Raw genomic sequence first — 21,064 nt, forward strand, 5'->3', positions numbered from 1 at the left:
AAGAGGTTGTTACATAAGATTAGGGCTCATGGGATTGGTGGTAATATATAAGCATTGATTGAGGATTGGTTAACGGATAGAAAACAGAGAGTAGGAACAAACGGGTCATTGTCGGGTTGGCTGGTTGTAACTAGTGGGGTGCCGTAAGGATCAGTGCTTGGGCTTCAGCTGCTTACAATATATATCAATGACTTAGATGAGGGGACCGAGTGTAATGTATCCAAGTTGCTGATGATACAAAGCTAGGTGGGAAAGTAAGCTGTGAGGAGGATGCAAAGAGGCTGCAAAGGGATATAGACAGGTTAAGTGAGTGGGCGAGAAGGTGGCAGATGGAGTATAATGTGGGGAAATTTAAAATGATTCACTTTGGTAGGAAGAATAGCAAAGCAGAATTTTTTTTTATATAAGGTGAGATACTAAGAAATGTTGGTATTCAGAGGGATTTGGGTATCTGTGTACACAATTCACAGGAAGTTAACATGCATGTACAGCAAGCAATTAGGAAGGCCCTTAGGTTAGCTCTTATTGCAAGGGGGTTGGAGTATAAGAGTAAGGAGATCTTGCTGCAATTATATAAGGCTCTGATGAGACGACACCTGGAGTACTGCGTACAGCTTTGGTCTCTTACTTAAGGAAGGATATACTTGCCTTAGAGGGGGGTGCAACAATGGTTCACTAGATTAACTCCTGTGGTCAGAGGGTTTTCCTATGAGGAGAGATTGAATAGAATGGACCTATATTCTCTGGAGTTTAGAAGAATGAGAGGTGATCTCATTGAAACATATAAAATTCTTAGAGGGCTTGACAGGGTAGATGCTGAGAGGTTGTTTCCCCTGGCTGGAGAGTCTAGAACTGGGGGTCATAGTCTCAAGATAAGGGGTCGGCCATTTACAACCGAGATGAGGAAAAATTTCTTCGCTCACAGGGCTGTGAATCTTTGGAGTTCTCTACCCCAGAGGGCTGTGGATGCTCAGTCGTTGAGTATATTCAAGAATGGGATCGATAGATTTTTGCACTCTTGAGGGAATCAAGGGATGTGGGGATAGGGCGAGAAAGTGGAGTTGAGGTCGAAGATCAGCCATGATCTTATTGAATTGCAGAGTCGGCTCAAGGGGCCATATGGCCTACTCCTGCTCCTATTGCTTATGTTCCTATGTTATCAATTGTGGATTTAACAGGGCAGCTTTAATGGTGCAGCTATCAATTCAAAATTTTTTAATAGAGTGGACAATTTGTGGATTCATTGTCGTGAACCTTAGTGACCCAAATTATTTGTGGTTTGACATACTTTTATAGAGATTTGTCTGGTTGCTAGTAACCACATATCTATTGGTGTGGAACTGGAATCACATATAATCCAGACCGAGGAAGGACTGCAGGTTTCCTTCCCTAAACGACATTAATGAACTCTTTTTTTAAGAACAACAATCCAACAACTTCATGGTCACTTTTACTGATACCAGCTTATTATTTCCAGTTTTTTTTTTTAAAAACTGAATTCTCAAAATGCCATGGTGGGCTTGAACTTATGTTCTCTGGCTTATTATTCTAGGCCTCTGGATTACTAGTCCAGTAACATATCCACTAACAGGACCTTGTTAGGACCCAAACACCATTTTTGTGTCAATCAGCACTGCCACCGTCACTTCCTCACCTCACTCACAATCCACGGGCAGTACTGGTCAGGAGGTGGCTATTTGCAGCGCTACATAAAGGGATCATGAACTGTGCTTGGATAAAGCAGGAAGCAGGTCAGAAATGACTTTTGCTTCATTATTTTTGGGACTTTTAAGGCTTAAAGGCTCCCTTAAAGTTCAACTCCTTGCTGTTTGTTGTGCTCTTTACATTTCCATGTCACTTTGGTCTGCTGCTCCGTTGATCCCCCCACCTCGATCATTTCAGCCCACCCCTCTCTAAGGTGCTGCTGCAGGCCCACTTCTGTCTCTGCCAAGGCAGATTGCCTGCCCGCCCCAAATGGCGAGCTGCCTATGAGCAGCACCATTAGCACTGGCAGCTCGCATTCTGGATTTAAACAAGGCCCGATCATGAAAATTGATCGGGCCTCCTACCGACATCATCCGGCAGGTGAAGCAGACTGTCTGCCTGATGTAGGCCAAAAACAAAGATCGACACCAAGGTTTCAGCAAAACCATTGCTGCAGAGCCATGCAGTGGCCAAAGTGTGAAAATGTATGCAGACTCAAATTACTAGTATTGAATAGCAGCTACTGTGTTAGTAACTATCATTACGTAACATTTAACACTGAAAACACAATCACAGTGTCATCCACTGGTATTGCAGGTAAATATGGATAGTCAGAAAATGAAAAATCCCATAGCTGACACACGTATGTATTTGGAAATAGAATGCGTTGACCCACCTACTGATTTTAAGATATATCTTTCTACAGTTAAATTTAGTAACTAAAAAATGAAATGAACTCATTGCAAATTTACAAAGATCTGCAAATCATTCCATATTAGGTTATAAATGGGTTATAAGTACCTGCTCATTAAATAGTTATCCAACATCACATTTATCCACATATTTAAAAGTCTTGAATCCAGCACGTGTCCTTCACATCACACCTGAAAGTGTCAGAGTTCAGGGCAATGCACCCGAGGATATCATAAAAACATATAACAAAAGTTAGTGATTAGCTGAATCAAAGAATCCCAAATCAAATATCCAATTGACTAAGTGTAAATGAAACAAAAAACACTTTGATTCAGTTGCTAAATACCAAAGAAGAATAAGAAAGGAGCAGAAACTCAAATGTTCAATTTTTTTTGAAAGTTAATAACCTTTACTCCAAAATTCTCTGATGTTGGTTCAAGATGCAATCTTTAATTTTTTCCCCAATTTAAAATTGATCAGTAATAGTAATATTTATAATTGAAGAACCCACTACCCCCCAAAATAACATTTAAACAATCCTAAATAAAATGCTTAACTGTTGCCCGCAAGGTGTTGTAAATCTTAAAACAATATTTTCTTGGAGAAGCTTAAGCCTGTGTCTGGAACCTGAGGCTCAATTTGGAGTATCGGTTGGAGTTTGAATTATCTGTAACATCTGTCAATCTGCAGTCCATACAAGCATCAAGCAGGTGACTGACTTATTGTTTGTCAGAGCAAACACCAGGGTCAAATTTCCTTGAAGGTTTCACGGGTCTGCCACCATGACTCTGGCAGCAGAACAGCAGAACCTTTGGAAAATGGTCGAGACTGGAGACTGAGTTGCAACAGGTCCCTTTCATTTCTGGGAGTTTCCACTTGCCTTGTAAGGGGCAGAATCTCTCCCCGCACCCCTTCGAAAGCAAATGTTATCGGGGGTGGAGCCGAGGCTAGGAAATCCCTCGTTGCGAGTTTCCGCTCCGATGGCTAAGTTGGTACACCAAATGACTTGAAATACACGGGCCCTCATACTGATCAATTTGGATTCCACCGTTGGGCCCCGAAGAAAGCCCCCATTTTTTTTTGAAAAGTAGATCGGCCCCTTTACCACAGGGAGTTAAGGATGACGTGACCAGAGTTGGGAGGCACCTGGGAAAAACCCCACCTCGTAGCAGGCAGGTGTCAGAGTTTCCAGCTGCAGGCGGTAGGCGAGTGATGGAGATGCACCCATAGGGGCACTTGTGCCTGACTGTCCCATGCAAATTAATTGCCCCCCCCCGCCCCTGCGAACTCCAATGTGGTTAGTTTAAAGGGCGCCAGTGGGTAGGATACCAGCGTCAAAACCAGGATCATATCCCATAGGATTTCAAGGCCATCTTCATCACTTTCAGATTGAACAATCGCAAACAGCAGGAGAAGGCCTTGGGTTTTGCCATTATTGCAGGATTCCACAAAGTTCAGGGCATCATAAATTATATAGATATTGTCCAGTGTGCTCCTGCCCTTTGTGAAACTTTCATGAATCACAAGGATTTCCAGTCCATCAGCACGCAGTTAGTCTGTGACTATCTCCACGGGATCATACACGTAAATACCCACTTTCCCAACAGTTGACACGATGCCTTTATCTTATGCCAATCCTCCATTTTCCAATTGTATGACCCTGGATAAAAAGTGCAAGATTTGTCTTTCTTGGACACATAACCAAAATGTACATAATTATCAGGGCCAGTGAACATACTCTTGCGGCCATAAGTAGTTAAGTACCTACCTGTTAAAGTAAGCTGAAATACAAAAAGCAAAGTATTCTGAGTAAGGGCAGAAACTTTTAGAGACAATAATCCGGGACAAAATAAATTGGCACTTGGAAAAGTATCGGCTAATAAATGAAAGTCAGCACATATTTGTTAAAGGAAAATCGTGTTTGAGTAACTTTATTGAGTTCTTTGATGAAGTAACAGAAAGGGTTGATGAGGGTAGTGCAGTTGATATTGTGCATATAGACTTTCAAAAGGCATTTGATAAAGTACCATATAATAGACTTGTTAGCAAAATTAAAGTCCATGGGATTAAAGGGACAGTGGCAGCGTCGATACAAAATTGACTAAGGGGCAGAAAGCACAGAGTAATGGTGAACGGTTGTTTTTCAGACTGGAGGGAAGTATACTGCTCCCCAGGGGTCACTATTAGGCCCACTGCTCTTTTTGACATATACTAATAACCTCAATTTGGGTATAGAGGGCATAGAAGGGAGTCTTTTGGAGGTTTATTATGCTTGGTGTGAAGATAAAGGCTGTGAGAATCAGAGAGGAGTGTTGGCTGCCAAATGTGGGGTGGAAGGGAGTAAGACTGATAATTGGTCCCTTTTGAGACAAAGGGGATGATTGATGAGAAGCTCATAAAGACATACAGAGTCAATTGTGTTTAAAACATATAGAAGTGCTTTTCGGTAACTAACCAGAAGGTTCTCGGGGCGAGTCTGGCGCCCATAGATCAGGCTGCCAAAGATGCGTTTTGGGGTCTGCTCTTACGTGAACACTAAGTCAGGTTGTATCGATCTAACCAGCATGCTTGTTTGTACACTTGTATTTTTAAACATCTTTGTTACTTGTTATAACTTCTTAATAAAGCTATTATACTTTGGAACCAACAGCCTTACGGCCTTTATTAAGGACAAGATCAGTTAAAGTAAATGTATATTGGTATATATAATTTAACTTACACACAGAAACAAATCTTTGAAGGTGGCAGGACAAGTTGAAAAGGCTGTTAAAAAAGCTTATGGGATCCTGGGCTTTATTAATAGAGGCATAGAATACAAAAGCAAGGAAGTTATGTTAAACCTTTACAAAACACTTGTTAGGCCTCAGCTGAAGTATTGTGTTCAATTTCGGGCACCACACTTTAGGAAAGATGTCAAGGCCTTAGAGAGGGTGCAGAAGAGATTTACTAGAATGGTACCAGGGATGAGGGACTTCAGTTATGTGGAGAGATTGGAGAAGCTGGGATTGTTCTCCTTAGAGCAGAGAAGGTTAAGGGGAGATTTGATAGAGGTGTTCAAAATCATGAACAGTTTTGACAGAGTAAATAAGGAGAAACTGTTTCCAATGGCAGAAGATCGGTAACCAGTGGACACAGATTTAAGGTGATTGACAAAAGAGCCAGAGGTGACATGAGAAAACATTTTTTTATGCAGTAAGTTGTAATGATCTGGAATGCACTGCCTGAAAGGGTGGTGGAAGCAGATTCAATAGTAACTTTCAAAATGAGAATTAGATAAATACTTGAAGGTAAAACATTTACAGGGCTATGGGGAAAGAGCAGGGGAATGGGACTTATTGGATAGCTCTTTCAAAGAGCCAGCACAGGCATGATGGGCCGAATGGTCTCCTCCTGTGCGCTACCTATGACACGATGACAAGTCAAAATTATAACAAACATCCTTGTAAATTCAAGCAGCAAAAAAAAGTGATTTATAATGCAGCCAAAATGACAACCAGCTTTAAGATGGCCTAAGCAGGTCTGACCTACAGCCAGCCCCGCTACGTCCAGGCTAATACTGTGGCTGTATCTTTGCCCAAATTGACAAAATTTGGGCTGGACCCAAAATGGCTCATTTAAATATTTACAGCAGGCCCGCCTTTACCGGGACTGCTGCTTCCTTGAGCTGCCTAAATCACGCCTCGCAAAATCGGGCACTTTATGACCTCCACTTGCAGAATGTGAGGCTATGGCTTTACAGGTTTACCCTTTGAAGTAAGCTGTCACTCTCACTTGGAGAAAGTAAGAGGATGGCTGGTGTGGGAAACAGGAATGTCACACTGATGCACGAGAGAGTATTTCTGAAGCTGTAGTTGAGGCACAATATTGGACAGCTTAAAAGCGGCCTTAATGATATAGCATATCTCTGCTGTCCCTGACCCGACAGTGCTTGATGCTGATGCTATGTGTAAACATAGAAATATGTTCCATTTCCTACTCGCCGATATGTCTTATCTTACTTAGCATAACTTCCCCCAAAATGAAAATTATTCAGAGAAATCCAATAATTTTGCAATCTCACATTTTATTTCATTTGACTTTTTATTCAATTTTCAAATTAAGTTGGACTATATTTCAGTGAGAAGAATGTCTGTGGAGACTGGTGAACGTTTCTTCCACGGTCCACAACCTCTATTGAATTAACAATTCTGTTGCGTGCAATATTGGTACTTCCACCGACGGTCCCTGTAATTAAAAAGGACAGAGAACTAGAGGTCATTATTGATAGCCCAGCAGTGCAGTACAGCGATATTATGGTGCCCTCCATATCCACCTGTTCCGACACCTGGATTTTCAAGCGGTGTAGAGGTGGTCTTGCAAGTAAAATGGGGCGGAGAGAACCTCCGCCGAAACTCCGCCCCTAAAAGTGGCTGCCACAATTTCATTCTGGTGACCTCACTGTGACCCTGATCCACTTGCCAGAAACACGCCCTGCCATATTTAAATGAAGCAGGGGGCTTGGCCACTACCTCTCCCCACCCCCCCAAGATTTTGCTGAGTTTCCGCCTACTAACCACCCATGAAAAATACCACCATTGTGAAGGTGGCAGTGCTGAGCCTATATGGTGGCCCACAAGCGGGAAGGTGAAAGGTCAGCACTTTGAAGCTGCAGTTTTTAAGCATTTAAAGGTACTATGTGAAACATGCTGAGAGTTTAAAGGATGCTCTCCATGGCTAAACAATGGAGTTTTCATTGTTCCTGTACTTTAAGGAGGAGGAAGAAAAGATGCAAGCCAAGAGAGTGCAGAAACAGGCAACACCTGAACCACAGGTATCCGTGCCATGGGGTCTACAGACACACACACACACTTAAAAAATCACTGAGAAAACATACTTGATTTAATTACTGAGAGAGTGTCAAATTCATCCAAGAGTCCATAGTCTACAACATAGGCATGTACACGGTACACCTCCTCTCTGTAGAACTCTCTACAACAGTGCCATGGCCTGTAAATCAGTCTCTTTTTCACAAACATTCAACCAGTGAGTTAGTGATCACTTGCTGAGTGGGAATGGCTGGAGCATGGATTAAACTATGGAAAATCTACAGGACTTCTGTGACTGGCCTGTTGGTACCACAGCATAATTTCTCCAAATCTCCATACTCACAGGACCCAGCAGGGCTAAATTCAGGAAACATCTCTCCTGGTTTCATAGAATCATACAAAAGATACAGCAAGAAGGAGGCCATTCGGCCCAATCGAGTCCATGCCGGCTCTCTGCAAGGGCAATCCAGATAGTCCCACTCCCCTGCCCAATCCCCGTAGCGCTGCAATTTTTTTCCTTTCAAGTACTTATCCAGTTCCCTTTTGAAGGCCATGATTGAATCTGCCTCCACCATCCCCTCGGGCAGTGCATTCCAGATCCTAACCACTCACTGTGTAAAAAAGCTTTTCCTCATGTCACCACTCACCTTAAATCTATGTCCTCTGGTTCTTGACCCTTCCACCAATGGGAACAGTTTCTCTCTATCTACTCTGTCTAGACCCGTCATGATTTTGAATACCTCTATCAAATCTCCTCTCAACCTTCTCCTTTCCAAGGAGAACAACCCCAGCTCCTCCAGTCTATCCACGTAACTAAAGTCCCTTAACCCTAGCATCATTCTAGTAAATCTCTTCTGCACCCTCTCTAAGGCCTTCACATGTTTCCTAAAGTACGATTCCCAGAACTGGTCACAATACCCCAGTTGTGGCTGAACCAGTGTTTTATAAAGATTCATCATGACTTCCTTACTTTTGTACTCTATGCCTCTATTTATAAAGCCCAGGAGCCCATATGCTTTTTTAACCACTTTCTCAACCTACCCTGCCACGATTTGTACACATATACCCCCAGATCTTTCTGTTTCTGTACCCCTTTTAGAATTGTACCCTCTAGTTTATATTACCTCTTCTCGTTCTTCCTACTGAAATGTATCACTTCGCATTTTTCTGCGTTAATTTCATCTGCCGCATGTCCGCCCATGCCAGCAGCATGTCGATATCCTCTTGAAGTCTATCACTAGTCTCCTCACTGTTTACTACCCTTCCAAGTTTTGTGTCATCCACAAATTTTGAAATTGTGCCCTGTACACCCAAGTCCAAGTCATTAATATATATCAAGAAAAGCAGTGGTCCTAGTACCGATCCCTGGGGAACACCACTGTACACCTCCCTCCAGTCCGAAAAACAACCATTCACCACTACTCTCTGTTCCCTGTCACTTAGCCAATTCTGTATCCATGTTGCTACTGCCCCCTTTATTCCATGGGCCGCAATCTTGATGACTAGCCTACCATACGGCACTTAATCAAACGCCTTTTGAAAGTCCATATACATCCCATGAACTGCATTGCTCTCATTTACCCTCTCTGTTACCCTATCAAAAAACTCTATCAAGTTAGTTAAACACGATTCGCCTTTAACAAATCCGTGCTGGCTTTCCCTAATCAATCCAAGTGACTGTTAATTCTGTCCCGGATTATTGTTTCTAAAAGTTTCCCCATCACCGAGGTTAAACTGACTGGCCTATAATTGCTGGGTTTATCCTTACATCCTATTTTGAACAAGGTTGTAACGTTTGGAATTCTCCAGTCCTCTGGCACCACCCCCATATCTAAGGATGTTTGGAAAGTTATGGCCAGTACCTCTGCAATTTCCACCCTTACTTCCCTCAACAACCTAGGATGCATCCCATCTGGAACGGGTGATTTATCTACTTTAAATACAGCTAGCCTTTATAGCACCTCTTCTTTATCAATTTTTAGCCCATCCAGAACCTCAACTATATCTTCCTGTACTGAGACTCTGGCAGCATCTTCTTCCTTGGTAAAGACAGATGCAAAGTATTCATTTAGTACCTCGGCCATCCCCTCTACCTTCATGATTAGATCTCCTTTTTGGTCCCTAATCAGCCCCACCCCTCCTCTTACTACCCGTTTACTGTTTACATGCCTGTAGAAGACTTTTGGATTCCCTTTTATGTTGGCCGCCAGTCTATTCTTATATTCTCTCTTTGCCCCTCTTATTTCACTTTTCTCTTCCCCTCTGAACTTTCTATATTCTGCCTGGTTCTCACTTGTGTTATCAGCTGACATCTGTCATATGCCCCTTTTTTCCGCTTCATCTTACTCTCTATCTCTTTTGTCATCCAGGGAGCTCTGGCTTTAGTTGCCCTATCTTTCCCTTCGTGGGAACGTACCTAAACTGTACCCGAACCATTTCCTCTTTAAAGGCTGCCCACTGTTCAATTACAGTTTTGCCTGCCAATCTTTGATTCCAATTTACCTGGGCCAGATCTGTTCTCTTCCCACTGAAATTGGCCCTCCTCCAATTGAGTATTTTTACTTTAGAGTGGTCTGTGTCCTTTTCCATAGCTATTCTAAATCTTATGTTACTATGATCGCTGCTCCCCAAATGCTCCCCCACTGACACCTGCTCCACTTGGCCTGCCTCATTCCCTAGAACCAAGTCCATCAATGCCTCCTTCCTCATTGGGTCGGAAACATACTGGTCAAGAAAGTTATCCTGAACACATTTCAAAAATTCCTCCCCATCTTTGCCCCTCATTATTATTATTCCAGTCAATATTAGGATGGTTGAAGACCTCCATTATCACTCTATGGCTTTTGCACCTCTCTGTAATTTCACTTCCATGGCTTTTGCACCTCTCTGTAATTTCCCTACAAATTTGCTCCTCTATATCCTTCCCAATAGTTGGTGGCCTGTAGAATACACCCAGTAGTGTAATCGCACCTCCATTGTTTCTTAATTCTAACCAAATAGATTCTGTCCATGATCCTTCCAGGACATCCACTCTCTCATTTGACTCCAGCTGTTAGTGCACCTAATGTACAAAAAAAGAGAATCTAAGTAAAATGTTTAATAAGCAGCAAGTGACTTACTCATGATAGTTGTCATGGTAGCTGGAAACCCCCACAAGGTAAGTAGAGTCAGGAATTTGCCAGCTGAAGTATTCGTCAAAAAGGTTGAGATAGTTTGTCCAGAAACACTGTTTGTTGCAGACATTATTAGCACGGCAGCAATAAAATTTCCACCTGAGAAAGATAAAGCAGTAAAACAATGAATGTGACAGTCATTTCGGACACAATATTGGAATCATGTCGGAGTTCTAGATCTAGTAACAATACATGAACAAAGTCGATGAGAAAACTAAAACAGCTTGAGATTGCATATATTTGGCATAAAAGCAGGGGGGGGGGGCGGCGGAGAGGAGGGAGGAGGGGGAATAAAGTGGCACTAGCACTCAGTCCCAGAGAGCAGGGATGGGCACAAGCTGAAGTCCCGGACCGCTCACTAAGCAACACTAAGTTGAAAACGATAGCACCTCCCTTTGAGATAGAGAAAGATGAAGGAACTTGCATTTGTATAGTAACTTATTACATCTCTTCCAAACGTCACCGTCAGGGGAAAATTGTGCATTTGTTAGGTGCGGGATGCACCGTTACACGGCCACACTCAATTTTGCGTCCTGACCCAGAAACCACGTGGACATTTTTACATTAGAAACTCCAGCCAAATGTGATCAGACCTGACTGAACCCAATTGCAGGAAAGCTCCGTGGCCAACCATCAGCCAAATTCTGGGCTGGTCGTACAGGTATATCCCTGGATGGTAAGTTTTACCAAGACCAGGCAGGCAGCGCCTCACCTACACAGAGATCAAGGTTTGTTTAATATTTTATTGTATAAAGCCAATGGCTTTGATTTGTCAAGCAACCACAGAGACCATGAAACCCAGGTGATTATAAGGAACTTTTTGCCCCTACAGTGTATTGGAACTGTGGAACAGAATCCCAGCAAAAGCAGTTAATGGCGTGTCAACTAACTTCTTCAAAAAGATACTACATAAACATCTGTTTGGGGGCAAGATTGAAGGTTGTCAGGATAAATAGAAAGAGAGGTGATCAGATATTCTATTGAAGATGATCATCCATTGTGCTGCTAGGACCATGGAAAGTCACGCCAAGGAAAGATGCTCATCAGGGGTGCACTATGTAGGATGTAAGGTTAGACAGGTATTCTGGAGTTTCACGTCAATTAACTGTTGGGGAGATGGAAGTAAGGAGAACTTTTGCAACCCCATTAATCTGAGGAGATTAAGTAGATTGGATAGAGGTCATTGCAGAGGGTTTTGCACATTGTCTGTGGAGAAAACTGGTTTTATACCCTGAGTGTCTTTTTTTTGTTCTGTGCTTGTCATATTCTTACCTTACCAGACAAGATCTTATCATTATGTATTAGTCCTGGATATCCTGCATCCAACAATGATCAGACTTCTACAGGGATTTCAGAGGTTTTTACCGCTCCGCAAACTGGGTCACGCAGTGCAGTGGATTCACTTTTTGGCCTATTATGCTGCAGTTCTGCATTTGAAAGTGTATTGCTGGCAGCACTGAGTTACTGTTTCTGTACTCAGGCCAAATGAAGCCCTTGGCATGCTTGAAGGCAAATGCAGAAATCAGCTCCAAATTCAAACTTTTAAAGTTAGTGAAGAGCCAATAGTCCCGATGGGTCTTTACATGCATCAAAATGTAAAGGCAGTCCAAAAAGGTAGCTTTGCACCAGTTGCAGCTATACTGGGCTGAATATGAAGCAGCTTCTTTGAGGTGACCTTGCCCCACCTGGAAAATTCTAAGTGGCCTCAAATTTGGTAACTTGAAAACGCAGTTATACTGCAGTTTCTGTGTTGATGTGCATTGATGCTATAAATGTAATTATTCAATTATGATATTGTAAACTATATTTAAATTTAGGTAACAGTACCTCATACTGAAAGTAGCAGGAAGTGTGCACATGTACACTTGGGGAGGTCGGCAATTTTATTTCACATGGATGATGTCCATGATTCATTGATTTATCCAGAACAGTGAAGAGAAGTGCAGAGTAATGGGTGAATGCACCATGTGATCATGAGAAAGTAGTCTAATCCAGGACCTTGCAAAATTAATTGGCACTTGGAAAAGTATGGGCTAATAAATGAAAGTCAGCATGGATTTGTTAAAGGAAAATCATGTTTGAGTAATTTTATTGAATTCTTTGATGAAGTAACGGAGAGGGTTGATGAGGGTAGTGTGGTTGATGTTGCATATATGGACTTTCAAAAGGCATTTGATAAAGTACCACATAATAGACTTATTAGCAAAATTAAAGCCCATGGGAATAAAGGGACAGTGGCAGCATGGATACAAAATTGGCTAAGGGACAGAAACCAGAGAGTAATGGTGAACAGTTGTTTTTCAGACTGGAGGGAATATACACCACTTATATAGTGGTGTTCCCCAGGGGTCAGTATTAGGACCACTGCTCTTTTTGATATATATTAATGACCTGGACTTGGCTGGAGAGGATATAATTTCAAAGTATGCAGATGACATGAAACTCGGAAATGTAGTAAACAATGAGGATAGTAACAGATTTCAGGAAGACATAGACATACTGGTGAAATAGGCAGACACATGGCAGATGAAATTTAAAGCAGAGAAGTGTGAAGCGATGCATTTTGGTAGGAAGAATGAGGAGAGGCGATATAAGCTAAATGGTATAATTTTAAAAGGGGTGCAGGAACAGAGAGACCTGAAAGTGCACATACACAAATCTTTGAAGGGTGCAGGTCAAGTTGAGAAGGCTGTTAAAACAGCATACGGGATCCTGGGCTTTATTAATAGAGGTGTAGACTACAAAAGCAAGGAAGTATTGCTAAACCTTTATAAAGCATTAGTTAGGCCTCAACTGGAGTATTGTGTTCAATTCTGGGCACCACACTTTAGGAAGGATGTCAAGGCCTTAGAGAGGGTGCGGAAGAGATTTACTAGAATGGTACCAGGAATGAGGGACTTCAATTATGTGGAGAAACTGGAGAAGCTGGGGTTGTTTTCCTTAGAACAGAGAAGGTTAAGGGGAGATTTGATAGAGGTGTTCAAGATCACGAACAGTTTCAGTAGAGTAAATAAGGAGAAACTGTTTCCAGTGGCAGAAGGGTCAATAATCAAAGGACACAGATTTAAGTTGATCAGCAAAAGATCAAGAGGTGACATGAGAAAACATTTTTTTACGCAGCAAGTTGTAATGATTTGAAATGCACTGTCTGAAAAGGTGGTGGAAGCAGATTCAATAGTAACTTTTAAAAGGAAATTAAATAAATACTTGAAGGGAAAAAAATTACAGGGCTATGGGGAAAGAGATGGGCTGAATGGCCTCCTCCTACTATGATACTATGATACGTGAATTCCAAGAAAAGAGAAGGCTGAGGGATGATCTGATAGAGGTCTTTAAGATTATAACAGGTTTTGATAGGGTAGACGAAGAAAAGATGTTTCCACTTGTGTGGGAGTCCAAAACTAGGGGCCATAAATGTAAGATAATTACTAATTAATCCAATAGGGAATTCAGGAGGAACTTCTTTACCCAGAGAGTGGTAAGAATGTGTAACTCGCTACTACATGGAGTAGTTGAGCTGAATAGAATAGATGCATTTAAGGGAAAGTTAGATAAACATATGAGGGAGAAAGGAATTGAAGGTTATGCTGATAGAGTTAGATGAAGAGGGGTGGGAGGAGGCTCCTGTGGAGCATAAAAACCAACATGAAACAGTTGGGCCGAATGGCCTGTTTCTGTGCTGTTAATTCTATGTAATAGCATAAATGTGATTCGTTATTATTGAAATCCTGAGATGAGATTATTTTTCGCAACAATCAGCCTCCCCATTATGTTCAATAATATAGCGTACTTTAATCTAGATTTACACTTAGATTACAGTATAACTTCGATACACTTCAACACAGAACCAGTTTTATTAACACTGACTTTTTTTGTTTACATTAACAAGTGGAAGAAATTATACTCAATTATTTTGAAAATTGCCCAGGTATTAGCCTTTAATACGAACAAAGCTATTAATTTCCAAAATACCTCCTGTCCTCATGTTTGTTGTGGTGATAAGACTCCATACCACTAATAACGGAGTCAAACGGGCAGATGAAGGTGAACTCTTCATCAAAGTTGTTCACGTAGTTGCTCCATTTACAATCTGGCAGCTCGCTGAATGTCACCTTACATCGGAAATCCCACAGACGATCCTCATGGTGATTGTGATGCTGACTAGAACAAAAATCACAAAAAGCATTTTCAGGACAACTATAAGAGATGGAAGTTGGGTGGGTCTTTGAATTCGCCAGCGGGTTTTTCTCTAAAATGTGGGTTCAAATCAAACTATCAACTCAGAGGACGATAGCCTCCCCCCTCTGCTAGCGATAAAGATACTAACTAAAATGAGCTAAGGCAGCATTAATCCAATGTTTGATTCCACATCATGGTCAACCTGTGCATTTGTTATATGCTTTGCTCATCTCTACATCCAAAACAAGAGTGGCGGGGGAGTGAGTGACGGTGATCTGGCCACTCTCTGTGGGTAATGCTAAATATTACAGGTCATTCCAAAGAGGAAATCCACAAATTATAAATGTTAAAAATGATCTTTGTTGACATATCTTTATAGAATGTAACAAGTTCCTACCAGATTATTGTGCAGACTAGCACCTTTAGTCACTTGCCTGCTAATTGAAGCAATTGTATTTAATATAGGACAAGTATAAAGCAGTTTGTCATCGTACTCGTTCACCCAACGATTATCTGAAATAGAGCACAGTAATTAAATGTGTCCGACTTTCTAATTCATCAGGCATGAAAGTTAATAAGAGTACAAATGGAACAGTATCTCAGGACAATGACAACCAGCATGAAGTGTGGGATGCAGGTTCAGTACCCTGCAAGGGAGATGTTTACTTGCGGAGGCTCCATGCAATGGTTCTGTTTGAGGCCCCTACAAGGCAATGATACTAAATATTACCTACTTAATCTGGTGTCAAATCCGCATCAGCCTCTGATTAGCGAAAAGGATTCACCGGTAGGGTTTCCACCCAAAACATTAATCTGTCTCTTCAAATACTGACCGCCCCACTGCATAAATTCCAGCATTTGTTGGTTTAACTGCAAAAAGTTGAGTTCTAACTAGTCTGTATTTTTCTAGTTTGATTCATTTTTGGAGACATTCCTTAAATGAATGGGGCCTGATTGCTACCCAGGAGCATCGGAAGGGAAGGGGGAAAAGGACGGAGGGAACTCCCAAGCAGCATGGGAAAGGACGGAGGGAAGGAAAGGAGAGAAAGGGGGAAGGAAGGAAAGGAGGAAGAGGAGAAAGGAAGGAAGGGAGAGGAAGGAAGGGAGCGAAAAGGTAGGGGGGGGGAGAGAGAGAAGGGGCGGAAGGAAGGAGGGAGGGGGGAAAATTTTCCAGAAGCTTGGGGGAGTTACTCCCTACTCTTAACTCTCCTCACACTTGCAGAAAGTGAATCTTATTCCAGGTTAGTGATTGTAAATTATGAATGAGAGGAGAGGGGAGGGAAGCAGTGCACTGATAACTCAGCCCCTGCATTCCTCCAGTGTGGAACTAGGATATGAGCAGCATGTCCCGCTTGGAATGCACCATATTTACATTTGTACATGGATTGATGGCAGCTCTTACATGTAGGTGAGTCCGACAGCAGAGGCGAGGAGTTGCTGGGTGGATAGTGAGACTATCCTCAGGGCCCCTGACTGACTCAGGCCCCTATGAAATTGCACGGGTTACACGGCCAAAACGCCGCCCCTGGTACCCTGAGCTCAACTGTGTCAGTGGAAGGAGGCGTTGAGTAACAAAGGAAAATTTGGAGAGCCATATTAAGGCTATGCTGGCACTCCCTCCAATGGCCAGCTGAGAATGGCATTGGCAGAGGCATTGCAGTCTGCTGCTCACCCACCCACAGATGTTGCACAGCTTTGGGCAGATCAAAGGGATAAATATCTTAATATAATGCAGAGTAGGAAAATTATCTACGGTTTTGATGTCAGTGTAATTTTTCACTGGTTTATTTTTCACTTATGTTTTAAGAGATATTTAACGACTTCCCTTTGATTTCCCTTCCTCCTCCCGCCGTGCGCAATGTCCCAGTTAAGAGAGGGGGAGTGCAAGCATCTATCATCCAGGACTTTGGCAAAGCCATTTTGTAACCATCTCTTGAGAAATGCACAAGATCATTTCAGGATGAGTGTGAAGGTCACTTTTCCTTCTCATTGTCCAATGGCAACGCAGACAAAATCTAGGGAATAACAGAGCAAACTCCTGTCCAGAGGCAGCCACTGAACTATCCAGATGCCTAAATGTCATCAAAATTGATGAGATGAAAGCCCATCAACCTGTGAAATTCAAACTTGCATATCATTTCAAGTGATACTTTGTTAAAAAAATATTTTGATGCAATTTGCAAATAACTTGGCTACTCTGAAAATTCTCCATCTCCCATGATTCACAAAGCACAATGCCTATCTTTCCAAAATACAAAAAATATTAACATCTTGCACATATTAAAGTACATGTAACTTCATTCAAATAGTTTAATCAAAAAAAAAGATTTCACTGATAACTCCCTAAAATAACTCCTAACCTCCACACTGTCTCAGGCATAAAACATCTGTGTGGTTTGACATTTGACCAGTAAGATCCCAGGTCCAGTCCTGAATTAGGTGAACTCAGCCTTGCCAATGTTGGGGGAACTAGAAATGGACTCAACAGTTCTGGTTTGGGGAGGGAGATAAAAATCACACCAAGTTCCTGCTCCTGATCACTATCCCGTGGCTCCTGGTGTGCATGTGTGGAGCTGTTAGGTGATGACAAGACTGGGCCTGCTTGGGATTCCCTACTCAGATTTGCATAACCAACAACAATCATTGCCTAAACTCATATGAAGAATCGTCATGCGTGTACAGTAAAAGGTAATGCTATGTTACATGGTACAATACCAGCGTGTTGCTGTGTTTATCTACTAATATACAATATTCACATTTTATTTTGGATATTATAGATTTCTGGTGACTTACCAGGTCGTTTGAGCTCATTGGGTCTTTGTGCTGGAAAAGATAACATTATTGAGTATATGTTACAGTGTGACGGAATCAGTTGCAAATCTGGGAATCACGTGACAAATATAGCAGAGTGAAAACTTACAAATCTTACATGGTGAGGGACTGTCTCAAGCCTGACAATCACTTAGCTCCAAACAGAATGCAAGACTTGCCTGCATGGATTATTTTCTATTTCAACATTTAATTTTATGTCCTCAGTACTGGGACTGTTGTACCCATGATGTAGTTATGCAAGTCCTGCTATAAAAACTCACCTTCCTCCGAGCCTGTGTACCCCCTCAGTATGCTTATCATCTTCAATGAATAATATTGCAGGGGATAGATCAAACACTATTGGCTGCTCTTTATACAAGGCATGCAATAGGTATCCTGGAGAAGCTCAGCATTTTCTGTTCTGACGAAAGGTCTTCGACCTGAAACGTTAACTCTGTTTCTTTCTCCACAGATGCTGCCTCACTTGCTGAGCTTCTCCAGCATTTTTTGTTTTTATTTCAGATTTCCAGCATCCGCAGTATTTTGCTTTTGATTAGATATCCTTTACTTTGTTTCCTCTTGATGAGGGTACATACTCTGTTTTAAGTTATTTTCTCCCATTATTAAAGTTTCCCCAGATCATGCAGCAACTGCATCTGTAAAGTCAGGTGGCTGAACTAAGTGTGCAATATAGAAGACAATATACAGACCAGAGGCTGTGTTACACACAGGTTGGAGTGTTATACACTGGATAACTTGTGCAACCTGGGTTTTAATCCAGCCCAAATTGATAGAATAGTCTCCTGTCTCATTTGACTTTCATCTTAGGGAGTCTCAATCCACTGCCCGTGAGCTGCTGGCCCCCAAATCAGCCTGTAATTACAAACCAGTCTGTAATTCAGCATTAATTGGTACTAAAGTAACAATTTCACTGAGAGGAGCCACAAGGTTGACTAGTTTGGCTATGAAAATATTACGCTGGAGTAGTAAGACATTTCCTCTCCATTTACCTGGAGGTCCTGCGTGGATTCCAGCAATGACGATTAGAAGAAGACCGAGTGTCCTCATCATTTCTGATCACAGTGCTGACTCCAACAGCAGAACACACCAAGAGGAGCACTTATTCTCAGCTTTTATATCCAGGCAAATATCCCGATCAGCTGACTTTTTAAACACACTAATCAGCTATGTGGGTCTGAGCTTCAAAATCCGATTAATGGCAGGTGGTGTGAGAAAGTCAACATAAGGATAATCTTTTAAAAATAGCTCTGGGGAAAAATAGAACAGCTGGTGCTGTTTTGAGTGCGAGTGTCCATATCCAAGTCTGATCTTGCCAGTAACAAGTAAAACTATATTTAGCCACTCATTTTTACTAACTGTACAGTCAGCAATAGCATTAATTCTTTCATCCACCTTCTCCCATTTACAGTTTACATTATTTCCCTTGAAAGTTCATTCAACTTGCATTCATCAAGATGAGGGAAGCCAGCACTGGGGGATGTAACACTTTCCACTTTTTAAACACAAAACCTCAGTAACAATTATTCCCACATTGGACACAGGATGCACAATAAGGCTTTATCTATGATGTCCTGTTACAGTTCAAGCTTGGTCCAGATACATTTGCTCATGCCCAGTGCAAAGTTTCACTTCCACAAGCAAATCCACACTGCCTATGAATTTAAATGTCACTTCATCCTAAAAGGGGTGCAAGAACAGCGAGATCTGGGGGTATATGTGAAAGTGGCAGGGCAGGTTGAGAAAGCGGTTAAAAAAGCATACGGGATCCTGGGCTTTATAAATAGAGGCATAGAGTACAAAAGTAAGGAAGTCATGATGAGCCTTTATAAAACACTGGTTCGGCCACAACTGGAGTATTGTGACCAGTTCTGGGCACCGCACTTTAGGAAGGATGTGAAAACTTTAGAGAGGGTGCAGAAGAGATTTACTAGAATGATTCCAGGGATGTGGGACTTCAGTTACGTGGATAGGCTGGAGAAGCCGGAGTTGTTCTCCTTAGAGCAGAGAAGGTTGCGAGGAGATTTGATAGAGGTATTCAAAATCATGAGGGGACTAGACAGAGTAGATAGAGAGAAACTGTTCCCATTGGCAGAAGGGTCAAAAACCAGAAGGCATAGATTTAAGGTGATTGGCAAAAGAACCAAAGGTGACATGAGAAAAAACTTTTTTTACACAGCGAGTGGTTAGGATCTGGAATGCACTGCCTGAGGGGATGGTGGAGGCAGATTCAATCATGGCTTTCAAAAGGGAACTGGATAAGTACTTGAAGGGAAAAAATTTGCAGGGCTACGGGGATAGGGCGGGAGAGTGGGAATAGTTGGATTGCTTTTGAAGAGAGCCGGCATGTACTCCTCGGGCCGAATGGCCTCCTTCCGTGCTGTAACCATTCTATGATATGTGAAGTAATCTGGGACAATGGAGCACAGGATGAACTATGAACCTTTTTACAGATGAGATACACACCAAATAGTATGGATTATCGCCATACGCTCTTGCACGGATGGACAAGTAATACTCTGTATATCTTGAGCTAAAAACTACAAGAAGTTCATTAAATAAAATGTAACAGATGGAAGAACAAATACAGATTTCAATAATAATAGTTGTGAACCTTTCGTAGATCTACGAATTGACATTTAGTTTGGGCCGTATATCAGAGATTGAGAAGTTTTGTGTGTGATTGGATCATTATAAAGAACTCTAATAGTCCCGAAATGTTAGCTGCCAGGTTAATTGAATTATACTAAAGAATCATTGCTGCCAGTAACCGTCACACCTCTTTCTTTGCTTTGATACCTACACTGTGACAAAGGATCAAAAAGGTATCTTTCATAATTAAATGACAGAGAATTGGGCTAATGGGAAGGTACTCAAATTGGCAGGATGTGACTAGTGGTGTCCCACAGGGATCTGTGTTGTGGCCTCAACTGTTCACTGTATTTATTAATGACTGGGATAGAGGGCCACATATCCAAGTTTGCTGATGACACAAAGATAGGCAGCATTGTAAGCAGTGCAGATGGAAGCATAAAATTACAGAGCTATTAATAGATGAAGTGAATGGGCAAAATTGTGGCAAATGGATTTCAGTGTAGGCAAGTGTGAGGTCATCCACTTTGGACCTAAAAAGTATAGATCAGAGCACTTTCTAAATGGTGAAAAGCTCGAGGCAGTAGAGGTCCAAAGAGACTTAGGGGTCCATGTACATAGATCATTAAAATATCATGGACAGGTACAGAAAATAATCAAAAAGGCTAGATACCTGGACTCCAAGGGTTAAATTACGAGGAGAAATTACACAAACTCGGGCTGTATTCCCTGGAATTTAGAAGATTAAGGGGTGATTTGATTGAAGTTTTCAAGATATTAAGGGGAACTGATAGAGTAGATTGAGAGAAACTATTTCCGCTGGTCGGGGAGTCTAGAACTAGGGGACATACTGCAGCCACTGTGCACCGGTGGTGAAGGAAGTGAATGTTTAGGGTGGTGGATGGGGTGCCAATCAAGCGGGCTGCTTTGTCCTGGATGGTGTTGAGCTTCTTGAGTGTTGTTGGAGCTGCACTCATCCAGGCAAGTGGAAAGTATTCCATCACACTCCTGACTTGTGCCTTGTAGATGGTGGAAAGGCTTTGGGGAGTCAGGAGGTGAGTCACTCGCCACAGAATACCCAGCCTCTCA

General features: G+C 42.0%; 1 protein-coding gene across 1 annotated transcript; it reads right to left on the reverse strand.

Moving 5' to 3' along the window:
• Positions 1-6,440: 6,440 nt before the first annotated feature.
• LOC137334990 (hemagglutinin/amebocyte aggregation factor-like) lies at positions 6,441-18,504 on the reverse strand. The gene is made up of 6 exons (XM_068000078.1): positions 18,376-18,504; positions 17,348-17,377; positions 14,989-15,067; positions 14,348-14,536; positions 10,322-10,474; positions 6,441-6,621 (listed from the first exon to the last, which is right to left on the reverse strand). The coding sequence occupies exons 1-6, from the start codon at positions 18,434-18,436 to the stop codon at positions 6,576-6,578; spliced, it is 558 nt and encodes a 185-aa protein (XP_067856179.1). The 5' UTR covers positions 18,437-18,504; the 3' UTR covers positions 6,441-6,575.
• Between the last annotated feature and the right edge of the window lie 2,560 nt (positions 18,505-21,064).

Source organism: Heptranchias perlo, chromosome 18 (assembly GCF_035084215.1).
Source record: "Heptranchias perlo isolate sHepPer1 chromosome 18, sHepPer1.hap1, whole genome shotgun sequence".
Lineage (NCBI taxonomy): Eukaryota > Metazoa > Chordata > Chondrichthyes > Hexanchiformes > Hexanchidae > Heptranchias > Heptranchias perlo.

What these genes read in the sequence shown, in the direction of transcription:
- LOC137334990 (XM_068000078.1), bottom strand. Translation starts at nt 18,436, where the DNA reads ATGATGAGGACACTCGGTCTTCTTCTAATCGTCATTGCTGGAATCCAC. An exon ending in AATCCACGCAGGACCTCCAG is followed by an intron (nt 17,378 to 18,375) that starts GTAAATGGAGAG and finishes TATCTTTTCCAG; the next exon opens with CACAAAGACCCAATGAGCTC. An exon ending in AACAAACATGAGGACAGGAG is followed by an intron (nt 10,475 to 14,347) that starts GTATTTTGGAAA and finishes TATCTTTCTCAG; the next exon opens with GTGGAAATTTTATTGCTGCC.